We start from the raw sequence: 17,515 nt of genomic DNA on the forward strand, positions 1-17,515 counted from the left end.
ACTCATGAACCGTTGAGTTTTTGTCCTTAAAAAAACCTGTCTAATGATGCAATAATATACTGGGTGTGCCATTTGAAATAAGGAATTAGTATCTACTCTGTTCCCGGTATAACCGGAAGTAGTAGGGGTCTAAAAATATTTTAGGGAGAAAGAACATTGTCTAAAACCCCTACATGCAAATTTTCAGCACAAAATTATGATTAGTTTCTTGAAATTCAAATAAACATATACTAGTATATTATTCAACGAGCGGTAATGTACAGGCTGGGCAAATTTCGATGTTTTAGCACTACAACTTTTAAACCGGAGGTGATAGACAAAATCTAATACCCCATCCTCGGTCTCTTTTTCTGAGAAACTAACAAGGGTAGTATTCATTTTTGGCCACCTTCTTTTGTTTTCGAGTTATAAGCGAAAATTGAAAAAATGGCGATATCGAAAAACATTTATATCTCCGCTAATACTGATGATGGAGCCCTGAAATCAAAACATTATAAAGGCACTTCTTCACGTAAAATCCAGTGGGGTGCTCGTGTTTCCAAAAGGGTTTTTAATTACGAAGCTATGACCCAAAGTTATGTTTTTTCAAATGGGAACACTAGATTTCTGTGACATTTTTTGAAAGCTCAATTTTTCCTTATTTCAAAAATATATGACATCGTTTGGTTTGTATCAAAATAAATAACAGAAATTGGTCAAAACCTTTTATTTAACTAAAAGTCTCAATATTTCTATAGTTTCAACTGTTGATGAGCACAGAAAAATTGAGCTTTCTATAACAAGAGCAGTGTCCTTACGTCAATCTGATCATGTCTTTGCTTTTTACTAATTTCTACAAAATTTGAATCTATATATATTTTAAAAAAATAGTTTCGAAAATATGAATGAATTCGGAGAAAACTTCCTAGGTTGCTTGAACATAGTTTCAAATATTCATCTATTGAATTCGGTGCGAAATATCGAGAAGATGTGTCGACTGTGCATTGTGCAATTGTTGTCATTACTATGTAGGTTGAATATTATTTCTTGTTTATTCTCTTCGTAATTAAATTGTTGAGTTCAAAATCATATATGCGTTGTTTAATATGCTATTTAAAATGGATTGGTACTTGTGCGTATTCTTTCTGGATACCTATGAAAATAATCTTCTGATACATCCAACTCATAACAACTTTTCGATTGAAACATTCGATCTTGTGGATCTTTTCGTTATTTCCAAATCAATTTTTAGATAAAAATTTATAAAATATATCTAGATTCTAATTTGTAGAAATTAGTGAATAGCATGGAAATAATCAGATTGACGGAAGGACACTGCTCTTGTTATAGAAAGCTCAATTTTCTGTGCTCATCAACAGTTGAAACCATAGAAATATTGGGACTCCTAGGAAGAAAAAACAAGGTTTTTGAACATTTTCAATTATTTGTATTGATACAAACCATACTATGTTGTATATTTTTGAAATCATGAAAAATTAAGCTTTCAAAAAATGTCACAGAAATCTAGTGTTCCCATTTGAAAAAACATAACTTTGGGTCATAGTTTCGTAATTGAAAACCCTTTTGAAAATACGAGCACGCCACTGGATTCTACGTGAAAAAGTGCCTTTATAATGTTTTGATTTCAGAGCTCCATCATCAGTATTAGCGGAGATATAAATGTTTTTCGATATCGCCATTTTTCCAATTTTCGCTTATAACTCGAAAACAAAAGAAAGTGGCCAAAAATGAATACTACCCTTGTTAGTTTCTCAGAAAAAGAGACCGAGGATGGGGTATTAGATTTTGTCTATCTACTCTGGTTTAAAAGTTGTAGTGCTAAAACATGGAATTTTGCCCACCCTGTACGTCATAACTCACGCAGATGAAGTTAGAAGCACGAACCGGAGGCGAGTGCTGTAATTCATCAATTTAGTTATGACCATTACCGCAAGTTGAATACTATAATTTATCTAAGACTGTAACAAAAATATTAAGCTACAAGTACAGAGAAATAACTTTATTAACAAACCCTAATAGTTATCAATAACACTGCTTTATAAATTTTAGTTGTATTTACTTATTTTGTTTATTAATTAAATTAAGTGTAAAGTTTGAACAACTACTTTTTTTTCAGTATTTATGCCAATCTGTCTTATTTTTTTCACATTTAACAAAGTGCTACTGCATATTTCTAATATTCTCTGTACTTTGATTAATCTAATATTTCAAACTACTTTGTTACCTTTTATTTATATATATTATATGTGTAATTTCAACTTATTCCTATTTTGTTTGATTTCTCTATAGGTTTTGATTAAGTCGAAATATATAGACGAAACGTTGGCTTAGTCCGAATTGGTCCTAACCCTGTATATCGAACTTCAACATGTTGGCTCAAAGACGTGAAAACACTGAATCTATAATCCTATAATACACTATATACATGTTCTCCAACGGCGCAATGAATGACGAGCGATCAAAATGTTCCGAATTCACGTCACGCTGTATTTTTTTTCACTTTGTTAATTCTTTTTTAGTGATTTGGGTTATTCTACGAGTAGATAAACTATGTATAATCATAGTATAAGGAAAGGATAGTAAGCCAACCGCCGTTTGACGGCAAGGAAATAGTCACCAGGGGTCGCTACTGTAGTTGGATTTGTATTTGGAGAAGTAACTCGATAATAGATAGCGCTGAATCATGAGCTATAGATGGCGCAGAAATAATACGATAATTCATTCAGTGGCGTGTTTGAAAAGGGGTCGCATGACATTGACAACAATTTTTATGTTATTATTAAGTTACCACTACATTTGAATATTCGAATATTCATTGAATATTTATTCAAATAATTGCGTTTTGCATTACGATAAAAGTATGAATGATCACTTAACTCTCTATTCAGGAATAATTAAAACAAATTGATAGATACAATTGAATTAAAATTATTCATATAGTAGAAAGGGGTTTTCATCCGAAGAAATATGAATAGAATTGGGATATTATCAATGAAAAAAATATAAAATTGAATATAAGATTCAAACATATGAATTCAGCAATAAAGAGTTCTAATAACAATAATATAAGATTCTACATTCGAAAATATTCATTTCAATTTTAAATATAAGGTAAATATAAAAATAAAACATGATTTTATTTATTTTCAACATGATGGAGATATTTCAATATAATTTGGTTTGTTCTAGATGTGCTTCTCTTCAAATATTCATAAAAACATGGGCTGATATTTTGGTCAAAAAAAATTATTACAGGTGAATAATAAAATACATAACTCGAAGAATCGTAAAAGGTTGGGAAAAAATGATGGAAACCAACTGTCAAAAGCAAAATATAGCTTTTGAGAAATTTCATTGGAACTTACGACATTAGGAACTTAATGTTGATAGAAACTTTACCTATTCTCACTCAATCTATAACGAAATAATATTAATCGAATATTCTTCAAATACATTCAATTGCAATATCGATATTCCGGAAAATGGAGTTTATTCCATTCATAAATCCTGAAAAAACCTAGAGTCATGACGACTGGACGTGATTAGTGATTTCAAGATAACTTGTAGCACTGTACTTTTTTATCACAAATACATGCCACTGGCGTAAATGCTTATTACAGAGCTGAAAAAATATCAAAATATAGAAATCTTCTGACCATTCTATTTCAAATATTTAGTTCTTCAAAATAACACCGATTTTTTTCAGAGGGCTCCACTTTACGGACCAATTTTTGACAGTAAAATTTGAGTAAAACGTGAGTATAACTAGATGGCGCTCAACATCAACAAAATCGAAAAAAGCACTACACTGGCATACTATCCTTTCCTTATACTATGGTATAATATAAAATTTGTAGTTTTAAGGTAGATTTATACCAACAGTCAAAATACGATCAGATCACAGTCAGAGACAGTCCAGTCAGTGATTCCGTGATTTTCCAATGACGTTATTCACAGTTACACCCACTGTACGGTTACAGTCACGGCCGGTCCGATTGCTCCGCGGGCGATCAAGTGATCAAGACTGAATCTTACCACAGCCGTCTTTAGAGACGTCTATAAAGACGGCTGTGATATGACTGTCCTCGCGGGTGTGAACAAGACACAGTCAGTCAGTCGAGTGTTTTCAGTTGCATTTTCCTCACTTTCATTTCTTATCGTCGCTTTTATTCTGATTTGCGTTGAAGGACGAAAAATTAATTGAATCATATCATACCATATCATAATTTATTATTCTCTATATAAAAATATAGGAAGACGTCATATGAATATAACAACATATAAGGTATATAACAAGTACACATTACAAATACAATAATTACATTATAGACTTAATTCAATAGAAATCATGTAAAAATATCACTGTCCAAAAATTCCCGCACACAATAGAAAGCAGTCTTCAACAGCATATTTTTCATCTCCAGACTGAATCTCTTTCCATCCAACCTCTTGATAGCATTCGGAACTTTATTATAAAAAACAGGGCCCCAATGGTCAATGAACTTTTGGGATGAGGTAAGTCGATGATAAGGTATCTCTAGAGCAGATTTATTTCTTGTGTTGAAAGCATGTCTGTTCATATTTCTTGGAAACTGTTCAATATTTTGGTGAACATATTTTAAACAGGCTAGGATATACATGCTTGATATTGTAAGTATCCTCCCTGATACAAACGAACTCCTACAGCTGTCTCTGGCTTGAAGGCTGCAAAGTGTTCTAATTGCCCTCTTTTATAGCCAAAAAACTCTAGATGCTTCCGATGTTCCCCCCCAAAAAATTATCCCATATGAGGCCAAAGAATGGAAATTAGCGAAATACGCTAACCTAGCTATCTCGTCTGAAGTGCACATTTTTATCCTACGAATCGAAAAAACCGCCGCTGACAACTTTCGGGTTAAGACATCTATATGGGTTTTCCAACCCAACTTACTCTCTAGATGTAGTCCGAGTAACTTGATAGAGGATAATTGTTGAGTTGCATGTGAAAGCGAAACTTGTTGAGTTTTTGAATCGTTCAATTTTAACTTATTTGCCTGAAACCATTCTTTTATCCTCTCCAGCACAAAATTCACCCTCTCACGAATCTCTTCCGGGTTTGAACCCTTAACCAACACAGAGGTATCATCAGCATACAAGGTGATCCCATAACATTCCATACTATCTAGGATATCATTGATGAAAATGAGAAATAATATCGGATCCAGGACAGAACCCTGCGGCACTCCCTTAGCAATGTCTCCGTCAGCCGACCTTCGATCCATCCACGCAACCTGTTGCCTTCTGTTAGCCAAATACGATGATATCAGATCGAGTGATATCCCTCTAACACCATAATATTCTAGCTTCTCGAGTAAAATGTCATGATCGACGGTGTCAAAAGCCTTTGTTAAGTCGAGGCAGATCAATTCAACTATTTCATGACTATCCCAAGCAGTAGTAGTCTTCTTAATAACTTCCCATATTGCCGATATGACTGATCTTCCTTTCCTGGAACCATGTTGATGTTTCGAGAATGCGTTCGAAGCTGACTGAAAGCTTCTCGAGAACTATAAGACTTAGAGAAAAAATCTTCGAAGACTACGATTCTCTTTTTTCGAATTAATAAGATATCCGAAGGCAAATCAAGGATATCTTTATTCGTTTCGAGTTACAGGGCCTTTCGGAAAAATAACAATTTCAAATATTTCGCTATATCTTGGTTTCTAATCAGGATACTCGAAAAATTCTAAAACGTTTTTTTCAATAATCTTTATGGTTCATGATAGTCATAACAGAGCATAGAAATAAATTACTGTTTAAGATATGAGAATTGGTGTATTTTAAATTGGATATCCAATATTTTTCAACGCAGTTTCTTAGCCGCAGATTTGTCGATAAATATCCCATTATCGGTTTTTTGAAAATGTCATCTATGTAAAAGATATTGAGTTTTTCGACTTAATTTTTTGATGGACACTTTATACAGGGTGTTTCATTGGGAAACGGAAATACTTCACACGTGCATAGGTGGCACCAAGGCGGTTCTGGAGATACCCCAAATATTGGGTCTTACTGTCTTCGTAGCCGAGATACAGGGTGTTTTATGAATTTCGCCCGTTTCTTTCTGAGGCCATATCAAACGAACCACACGGTATATTTTCTTCATATTTGGCAAATATGATCCCAAACGTATCATGCAATAACTGCCTTGAAAATCCAGGTCCGGGTTAACAAAAAATTATGAATCATTTGAATCCTCGAAACAACACCCTGTACATCGGAATTTTGAAAATCTGTTTCAATATTCGGAAACACCATTAAATATTTAACTGAGACGTGTACTTCAAATTTTCGCGCAGACAGTTTTACTGCACAAATTTTCAACGTAAAAGTGAAGTTTTTAAGAACTTGGATTCCTGAAAGTGGTTTGAAATGACATATAACAATGAATTATCAAAAATATTGAAACCATAATTATTTCAACATTACTTTGTAATTCATTTTCACATTGGTTTCCTTTTTTATAGCTGTATACCATTTCAGTTTTTATTTTTGAGTCGTTTGTGTCGTTTATCATTACTGCACAAATTTTTAATGTAAACGTGAAGTTTTTAAGAATTTAGTTTGCTGGAAGTGGTTTAAAGTAACTTTTAGTGATAAATCTATAAGTTAGTTATTGAGAGCATAGTCCTCTTTTGTGTGTAAAGTATATTGTTTCTTTTAACAGAGCCGTTTTCACTACTGCGAATAATAATAAAATTGCGTATTCAATCAAAATGGAGGAAATTTCGAGCCGTTTTTGTAGTTATTTTTCTAATTATTTTGTTAATATGTTTTTTTGTTCATAATTGTTTCGAAATATACGATATCAACCTAATGCAACTCAATTCTCAATAAATGGAAACTGAAATAGTATACAGCTATAAAAAGGAAAAACCAATGTACAAATGAATCACAAAGTAATGTTGAAATATTGATGGATTCAATATTTTTGATAATTCATTATTAAAAGTCAATTCAAACCACTTTCAGGTATCAAAGTTCTTGAAAATTTCACTTTTACGTTGTAAATTTGTGCAGTAACACTGTCTGAGCGAAAATTTGAAGTACACATCTTAGTTTAGTTTTTAGGGGTGTTTCCGAATATTAAAACAGATTTTCAAAATTCCGATGTACAGAGTGTTGTTTCGAGGATTCAAACGATTCATAATTTTTTGTTAACCCGGACCTGGATTTTCAAGGCGGTTATTGCATGATACGTTTGGGCTCTCAATTGGGAACATATTTGACAAATATGAAGAAAATATACCGTGTGGTTCGTTTGATATGGCCTCAGAAAGAAACATGCAAAATTCATAAAACACCCTGTATCTCGGCTACGAAGACAGTAAGACCTAATAAATGGGGGTACCTCCAGAACCTCCTTGGTGCCACCTATGTACCTGTGAAGTATTTCTGTTTCCCAATGAAACATCCTGTACATAAATATTTTTCATTTCTCGACTAGGCGTCACTAGTTGTCCTTCTTCTTCCAAAATTAACGCTATATTGTAGATTGTTTCTTTGCCATCTTGATCATGATCTCATATAACGCGTTGGCTGTTCTTTGACTTGACTGGGATTTGACCGTTATCTGATCGTACCGTGACTGTCGGTATGAATCTACCTTCGATATGAATAAACCCTCACCTGAAGGACCTTACTGTGCTGTAATCATAGCGAAATTTGAAATCAAGAAGGTTCCATTGGTTTACCACTTCCAGATCCAGAGCATTTACACTCAAAATGAGTATTGGTAGTAGCATTAACACCTTCATCTTGGTACCTGGAAAATAAAATATGTGGATTTCAATTAGATTCATAGGTATAGTTTATCGGTTAAAGTGTAAATTAGGGCTGGGAATCATGAATGAATGATTTGAATATTCGAATATTCATTGAATGATTATTCGAATAATTGCATTTTTAATTATTCGAATATTCATGAATATTCGAATATTCGAATATTCAGTGAATAGTTGAGTATTCACTGAATAGTTGAATAATCAATGATTACTTTTCTATTCATGAATAACCAGTGAATAGTAGAGTATTCACTGAATAGTTGAATAATCAATGACTACTTTTCTATTCATGAATAATCTGTGAATAGTTGAGTATTCACTAATTATACAGTAAAAAGTTTTCTATTCAGTGAGAAGTTGGATATTTATGAATCATTTGTGAAGTTACCAATGAAAGTTTGAATTATCACTTAACTCAATTAATGATTAAAACAATGGCCTAGCCGCTGAGACACGTTAATTTAAATAAAAAAAAATAAAACAGGGTTTTGTGATTTACTATGGACAAATCGTTTTATTAATATTAAAATTACTGGAAATTACATATATTGAAATTGATAGATACAATTGAATTAAAATTATTCATTTAATAGTAAAAACGATCCAAAGAAAAATTAATACAATTGGGATTTCATCAATGAGAAAATATAAAAATGGAATTTAAGATTCTAAAATATGAATTCAGCAATAAAAAGTTCTAATAATAATAATATAAGATTCTACATTCGAAACCTAATACCGTTTTTTTAATCGATTGCAGAGTTTTTCTTTCCTATTCCGTATGCATTGCCATTTCTAGACATTACTCTATTTCCTCGTCTATTTCAGTGGTCAAATATTGCTTGATTCTGAATTGCGTACTGACGAATCTTTCTATTCTTTCAAATCTGAGGTTTTAAAATGTACACACATCAACTGGAGTAACATCCTTCTCTAACAAGACTGAATCAGTACACAAAGTTTTTTGAAAATTTCGTATAATTGAACACGAAGTGTATTCTTATTATTATTATTATTATTATAACGTGATCCAGAGTTGAGGCTTAGCCTATAAACTCTAAAATATGTTAAAATAAGTAATGTTGTCACAAATTACAAGCTTACAAAAATATTGAAAAAAAATTATAAGAAGAAAGGGATGAAAACAAAATTCGTGCTATTGAATGAAAAAAGATCACAAAAAAAAACAATTCAATTTCACAAACACAGTGCATTCTGTGAGGCCCACAAGTCAAGTTTCTTCTTGAAACTGTTCACACTAGGCGCACAAACTATCTCGGTCGGCAATCTGTTCCAAACCTCGAATACTCTGTTGGAGATGAAGTACTGCCTGGTGGTGGTAAAGAATCTCTCACGTGAGAGTTTGAACATATGTCCTCTGAGATTATTTGAGTTGAGCACAAAAAGATGACTGAGGTCACAACCGAAGAGAATATGTAGCGATCTATAAGTTATTATGAGATCGCCCCTCAACCTCCTCAACGAGGACCTGGAGATATTCATTAGGGCTAACCTACTTTCATAATCTGGACGCACAAAGCCATATGGTATTCGGGTGGCCCTCCGCTGAACCGATTCTAGTAGAGTAGCATCCCTGATGAGGCAGGGATACCAGACAGGACCGGCGAACTCCAGAACTGGACGAATGTATGTCTTGTACAATTGCGCTGCAGTCATAGGATCGCAACCAGCAAAGGACCTCCCGAAGAGATAGAGAAGCTTTCTTGCTCTGCTCGTGCAGTGTGCTATATGCTGACTCCATGACAGATCCTCCGTCACAATCACACCCAGATCATTGTGAGCGGATACATTTTCAATCAGCTGCCCCTCAACATAATAAGAAAGTCTTGGATTCTTCTTTCCTAAATGTAACACCTTACACTTTTGAACATTTAACGGAAGCAGCCAGTCATCACACCACCTCGCCAGGGTGTTGAGATCCTCCTGTAGGACAGAACGATGGGTTGGACAACTGAACAGCTTTGTATCGTCCGCGTATGAACAACACTGAGAACTCATAGATGCCGGTAGATCCGAAATATATACAAGGAACAGAATGGGGCCCAGTACTGAACCCTGAGGCACGCCACTCAAAACATCCCTCATTGTAGACCTAGCTGAGCCCACTCTGACCGAAAACTTCCTGTTTGAAAGGAAGCTCCCAATCCAAGCGACCACATCGCCTCGAACGCCCACATGCCACAGTTTATGCAACAATCTTCTCAGAGGAACTCGATCGAAGGCACGGGCAAAATCAAGGTATATTACATCAACCGATTCACCAGCATCAACAGCCTTTGTCCACACGTTGAGACATTCCAACAAATTAGTGATTATAGACCTACCTGGAATGAATCCGTGCTGACCCTGAGGTAAGATATTATTGGACATTAAAAAGGGCAGCATAGCATTAGAAATGATCTTCTCCATTACTTTAACGGCTATTGAAGTTAGAGAGATAGGTCTATAATTTTCAGAAGACAGTCGATCACCTTTCTTGTATATAGGTGTTACAGATGCCATTGTCCAACAACCTGGTAAGCGGTGAGATGTGGGAGAGGTTTTCATTATATCAGAAAGTGGGCAAGCAAGAGATCTCACGCAACTCTTAAATAGCTTCATAGATAAGCCATCCACACCAGGTGCAGTGCCAGTCTTGAAGGATCCGATGACTTGTTGTACTGCCTCAGGAGTTATATCAACAGACTCAAAAGATAGCTGGGCACTTGGGGTCGCAATCTGTGGAAGAGCACCATCAGGCTCTCTTGAAAAAGCACGAGCGAAAGTATCAGCAAAGGTGTTAGCAGTACTCAAAGGGTCGTCACAAAGATTTTCAGATTCATCACGAATTACCGGAACAGAAACAGTGGTATTAAATGTTTGACGGACATATTTGAAGAAACTTTTCTTGTCACTACCTGACACCAACTTCGACTCGAACATTCTTTTAGCTGATTTTATGGTAAGAGAAAGATTATTTGAGTATCGCCTATGGATATCGAAGTTAGCCTCACGTCCACTCCTAATATAGCGTTGCCACAAAGATTTTTGAATTTTATTTGACGAATGATTTCCTCGTCGATCCAAGGTTTGACCGTATTCTGCCTCACTGTGACCGAGCGTGTGTGTCTTTCAACAGTCTCTACAATAATATGCTCCAACTTTTTCCACATATCCTCGACATCATTAGCATCCCAGAGTGTGCCCCAGCTAACCAACATAAGTTCCTCATCAACCTTCTGAAAATCGGTGATCTTTATTTTCTTTCTGGACATTGACGACCTATTCTTCACATAGAATTGTAATTTTGAGTACAGAACAACATGATCTGATTTGCCCACTGGTGATTCATAGTCCAAGGAGGATACCAAGTTTCTGTCATTCACAAGAATCAAATCCAAAATTGACGGATTATGACCTATGCGAAATCTCGTAGGCTGGCTCACAAGCTGCTGGAGATGACATTTATTGATCATGTCAAGGAACCCAGCTGAGGGTGAGGCATTAGATGGTGAATTTATGACGGGCCACCTCAAGTCATTTAAATTGAAATCGCCTGCAATGAAAACATTCTTCTTTGAGTTCGATAAATCCTCAATCGCTTTGAACAAGAAGGAGTCATACGGACATGGTCTAGGACGATAAACACATCCTAATGTAATGGAGAAATCTGAAGTAGACAAATCAAGGAAAATATTATCTATACCAGGTGAAGGATAAGAATATGAAACAATGGAGTATTTATTTATAATATTAACACAAATATATATGCAGCAGCCCCCATGACCTGGAGTTGTAACACTATCGCACCTGTAAATGACATATCCCGGAATATTACACGAAGCATCAGGGATGTTTGAATTTAACCATGTCTCTGTGATCATAACAAAGTCAGGTTTAGCAACATCAATAAGCAACATCAATTCATTCTTCTTTGCCGATAGAGAAGCCAGGTTTGTATACATTATCTTCCATTCTTCAGGTAGTGTTAGTTTTTTGGAGGAGAATTGTCAAGTGCAGTAGAGGAAACAATTGTAGGCTCGCCCCTCATATACCTGATTGTTAAATTTTTCTCACCCCCGGCAATCCTGCTCTTGAGTTCATCTCGCATGCGATTAAGAGTTTCAAGCTGTTCGTGTGATTTATCGTCGGAAATGCGGAAACCCTTCAGCACAGGATTGCAGGCGATCACCTTCTTATTTTTCAGAATGTTGAGAGGGGTATTCAAATTGTTGAAACAAATCTTTACTGGACGGGGAACAGCAGATTTCTTCACCTTACCAACTCTAGATATAGCTGTGATGTTATTAGAGGCAGATTTTTCAATCTCGTTCACAAGTTTTTCAATGATTACGGCATCCTCCGTATCATTCACCTCCGGTATGTTCCTTACAATAATATTGTATGACCTCTTTATCCTCTCAATCATCTCCCGTGCACCACATAGTTCGGGACGGCCCACAGCCATACCGTCGGCAACTACAGCGGAAGCAGCCATCTGACCTCCAATGTCAGAGACCTTCATACGAAGCTCCATCACATCATCCGCTACGGATTCTTGAGCAGTTCTCAAGTCCGTTATATTACACTGACACTCAGCAATCGCAACTCCCTGCGCATGAAGCAGCTCAGAATGATGTTCGATTTTTTCTGAGCACTTTTTCAGCTGCTCACATAAGTCTGACTGAGTACTCTTGATCAATTCAATATCCTGCGCGATTTTGTCAAGTTTAGATAGTTTCTCCAGAATGAGTGCCAAGGGACCAGTTTTTCTCTCAACCCCAGCGGACTGAGAACTGCCATCACTACATGAGTTGCTACGCAGTTTTCTGATATTGCCCTGGCACGAGGGACATACAAATTTTTCATTATGCTCCGACATAAATTCTATATCTTCAGATTTTAAGTTGACACATTGTCCATGACATGTACGGCAGCAAATAGTACACGTTATCTTATTATCTTTAGCTCCCACACTCTTTGAGCAAACTGAGCAATAAGTAGGCATCCTGAACAGTGAAGCCAAATCAATATGAAATTGGGATAATTAGAACAAAGGATCAACACTCTTCACTTTCTGAGGCCGACCAGAAAGACTCCGCAACAGACGCACACAGGTAGGCCTAGGAAAAGATGAGGAACAACCCACAGAGGATAATCACAGAGGATGGTACCTTCAACGCTACAGTTCTTTTTTTATAAGAATATAAATACAATATGAGTACAATGAAATATCAACGTGTATACTTCCCTTTAGGAGATTGTATGATATCTCAACGTGTGTGCTTCTCTTCAGGGAATACCGATTCAATGTGCTTATCAGAACATGTAATGACAACGTTTGTTTACTGATATCTAATTGATGTGAAAACAGATCTTATATTCAATCGGAAATAAATATAGAAAAAGGAAAAAATCGGTTATTCAAAAGCGATTCTTCGTAAATTTAACCCAAACTCACGTGGATATACTTATACAGCCGCCAATACAAAATGCAAAAAAAAACTTCCAATTTTCACCTCAAAAACTCTCGAAATTAACGCACAAATATTACTCTGCTGACAACATATGATGTTCTTGAACTTGAATGGTCTCAAAATCCGCTTGATTATTCTTTTTGTACCTGTAGACCTGTTATGGGTCTATGTAGATTGTATTGTCCCAGCAAAGGTTTTACAGCGTCTATTTAAGGATCGATTGTATTTTGTACGTTGTCATGTAATGAAAATAATTTCTGCATTTATCAAACGACAATTTGATTATAAAAATATAAAAATATAAAAATATGACAATAAAAGGTAAAACCAGAGTACTACTGAACTAAAATTGTAGCGGTAGCGCTGCCTATTGCAAAATTCAATGACATTTCACTGAGCTTGACTTTTATTTATTTTTTTTTTTTTGACGAACGTCCAATTACGTTACTGTGGAAATGATCGCAATATGATGAGAGACGAAACACCAAAACGATTATACCACGTCGTCAAGAGTATATTCACTCATCAAAACGCTCGTATTTTATTGGTTCATTAAAACATGAGTTTAATCACTGAATATTCATTGAGTAATCATTGTATATAATAATAATAATATTAAACTTTATTTGCAGATAATATACAAAAGAAAATAACCAAACAATCTTGAACCTTGAATCAATATTCATTGAATAAACATTGAATAATCAATTAATACTCGTTGAGTATTCAATGAATAGTTGAATATTCATGACTACTCATGAATAATCAAGCATGAATATTTGTTAGAATGAATTATTCGAATAATCGAATAAATTTAAGAATGAATGTTCGAATACAAAAAGGCCAAGAAGTCCCAGCCCTAGTGTAAATATGGCCGTTTGAAATTTAATTTTCTTATAATTACTATAGTAAACCCAATACCCAATACATATTTCAGTAACAACAGAATTTGTGAAAAATCTCATAAAATCAAAACCATAGAAAAATCAAGCAGAATATTGGAAAAAAAGACGAAGAGATTACCAATTTAAATCTACCTGCGAAATTTCAATCTGATATATAATCAGAATCAAAGACAATTCAAAAAAAAATTGAATGGGAAATAATTCAGTGATCATAAACAGATTGAAATTTTTCGTGTATAAAGTGTGTTTTTATTTGGAGGTACAAACAAAAAAGACAGATTCCTTGGATCATTATGAAAAAAGTCATGTAAACGTGATCCCGCAAACGCTTTGTTTTCTAGATATAGGGACTATACAGTTTGGTTTTTTTTTCATAGCACCCTTGCTTCGCGAGATATTTATCTTAATTTGGCATATACACTGCGCAAAAAAATTAACGCACATTCTGAAAATCTCAATTTTAATGAAAGTTAACTTTATAACTTATTTTTTATGTTCTCTCGGAAAGGTTTTGATCGAAACAAGACACATTAAATGGAATAAAAATTCAGGATTTCACCGAATCTTATGTGAAAGAAGAGAAATAAACAATTTTCAAAATACTGGAATGCTGATAAGTGATTTAATACTTGGTATTTCCACCCCTTGCGTTAATTACAGCTCGGCAACGACGGTTCATACTCAAAATGAGTGATCTTAAAATGTTCTGATCTAATCCTTCCCAGATTTCTCTGAGTTGGATTCCTAAGTCATTAAGAGTAGCTGGATGATTTTCTGAACTTCTCAGCCTTCTATTGAGGTTGTCCCAAACCTGCTCAATCGGATTGAGATATGGACTTCTTGCTGGCCATTCCATTCGAGAGACTTCAACCTCTTCAAGGAACTCCTGAACGATGCGCGCATGATGGGGTCTGGCATTATCGTCCATAAAAATGAAATTTTCACCAATGTATGGGGCAAATGGCACTACATGCTCTTCAAGTATGTTGCTTATATATACCTATCAGCATTCATAGCTCCATTATCAACGACCACTAGGTCTGTGCGAGCAGTCAAAGATATTCCACCCCATACCATAATCGATCCTACCCCGAAACCAGTAGTATTCAGGAAATTGCACTGAGCATATCTTTCATGTGGACGTCTGTATACAAGGAAACATCGATCATAATGGTAGAGGCAGAATCTAGACTCATCTGTGAAGAGAACTCTTTCCCAATCAGCCTCTTCCCAATGGATATGCTCTCTCGCAAAATCCAAACGCGCCCTTCGATGGGCTGGGGTAAGAGCTGGGCCTCTTGCCGCGACACGAGGCCTTAAGTCATATTCTCTGAGGCGATTTATTATTGTCTGAGTGCAAATTTGCACCCCATGAGTTTTCTCAAGCCGATTTTGAAGGAGGCGAGCGGTTGCAAACCGTTGTCTCAACGAAGAAACTCTCAAGTAACGTTCTTCAATGGCAGTTGTTACCCGTGGTCTACCCTGTCCTGGTCTTCGGACATTAATACCTGTCTCCCTGAATCGATGCAACATTCTGGACACACTTGTATGGGAAACTCCAAACCTTTCTGAAATTCTTGTGTATGTCCACCCTTCTTCTCGCAAAACTACCGCTTGGGCACATTCCTCTTAGGTCAAATTGCGTGTTTCGCGTTGCATAGCGATCGAGTGTAGAAAATCAAACGAAAGAAAAACTATTGATCACTAGAATTGATCGAGAACAACTGATTTCAGAATGGAGCCAATACATTCAAAATCTGATAATCTCATCTTTTTTTATTCCTGCTGGGAAAAAACATATGTTTTGAAGAAAAACGTTGAAAGTGGATAACATATGCATGCATAGTTCTAATAAAAATAATTATCATTGAGAACACCTTCAGTTGTAGAATAAATTTGAGATTTCCATAATGTGCGTTAATTTTTTTGCGCAGTGTATATTCCAATTCAATGTTCTCATCATGTGATATGTTAATTTTATTTTTAATTCAAATCGACAGGGTCATATTACAGTGCCCGCTTTTTTCCTACAGGACTTTTTTTTGTTGGACCACTGGTAGTTTACAGAACGTAAAAAGAAACTCTTATCCAGTGCTCCACTTTTTGGTTCCTTGTAGCTTTGTCATATCTGCTACTGATTTCGAAAAAAAGTTCGAAATAATTTTCTAGTAATACTCAGAAAAATCCAAATGACTATGAAGATTCAGTTAGTAAGCTGTGATGAATAAATTAATTATAAATTTGGTACTTATTTACTCAATCTGTAGGAAGATTAATTAAGATTTGATAAACTGGTATAACTATTATAAAAAGTAGGACTACAAAAAAACCCTGTATCTCAAAAATGTAGCGTTTGCGGTCCCATGTTTATAGGATATAATAATTTGCCCCTGATATTTTTATTGTGAAACAATGAAACATTATTTTTTTGTATTTGTTGAATAAAGGTTATTATATCAATGCTTTCCTGATTTTCTTCGGAAATAAAATGGCTTTGTTCGATTGTCTTTCCAATTATTTTCACTGACACATAAACAGACTTTTTCAAGAAGTACCTTTGTTTTGTAAATCAAAATAAAACAATAAATTCAGATGACAATGATTGAAATTTTTGATGTGTAAAAATAAGGTTTTGTCTGAAAAAAAGATTTTTTCGAAAAACTGATGAGTTGTTCTTGAATGAATTGAGTGAATCTAGGACGATGTAAATGATAGGTCGGTCTCAATTGTTGCACCTTGTGAGGCTTTAAAGCCAAATCGTTTCGCAGAATTAGCCATATAATGTTTTACAGTATACTATGTACTTGAGTATTTGTATTGTATTGTATTGTATTTTGTGGATATCCCCAATAATTTTTGAGAATGTCGAGGAATTAAAAAATTCTGATCTTCTTCAACACTGGCTCACTGCGTGTCCGTGCAGTTAGCTTTTTCGAAAATCAAGATTTTTTTTTGCATTCGTTAGTAACTCGTTAGTAACTGTTTGTAACAATAAAATTTTCGTTTGTACCTCAGGATACTGGTAGAAAAACATCGCAATCCGCTGGGGTGCTAACTTCACTTTTTTTCGATTTTTCCAAAAAAAAAAAATTTTTAGTAAGAAAGTCCATCGTTAGTAACTGTTTGTAACATAAAAATTTTCGTTTGTAACCCAACCTATAATGAGAAAATGTCACTCCTAAAATGCGAAGTTAGTACCCAATTTTTCGAAAATTAAGAATTTTTTTTTGTATTCATTTGTAACTCGTTAGTAACTAATTGTAACACCAAAATTTTTGTTTGTACCTCAAGGATACTGGTAGAAAACATC

The 17,515-nt window shown here is 35.0% G+C and overlaps 1 protein-coding gene across 1 annotated transcript in view; it reads right to left on the reverse strand.

Moving 5' to 3' along the window:
* LOC123683204 (major royal jelly protein 1) overlaps window positions 1-17,515 on the reverse strand; it is a 125,847-nt gene that overhangs the window by 20,378 nt on the left and 87,954 nt on the right. Inside the window, exon 2 of the mRNA XM_045622108.1 lies at window positions 7,669-7,804. Within this exon, the coding sequence (XP_045478064.1) occupies window positions 7,669-7,796 (128 nt within the window). The 5' untranslated portion in view covers window positions 7,797-7,804. The remainder of the gene's footprint in view (window positions 1-7,668; window positions 7,805-17,515) is intronic.

This window comes from Harmonia axyridis, chromosome 6 (assembly GCF_914767665.1).
Source record: "Harmonia axyridis chromosome 6, icHarAxyr1.1, whole genome shotgun sequence".
NCBI classification, from domain to species: Eukaryota; Metazoa; Arthropoda; class Insecta; order Coleoptera; family Coccinellidae; genus Harmonia; species Harmonia axyridis.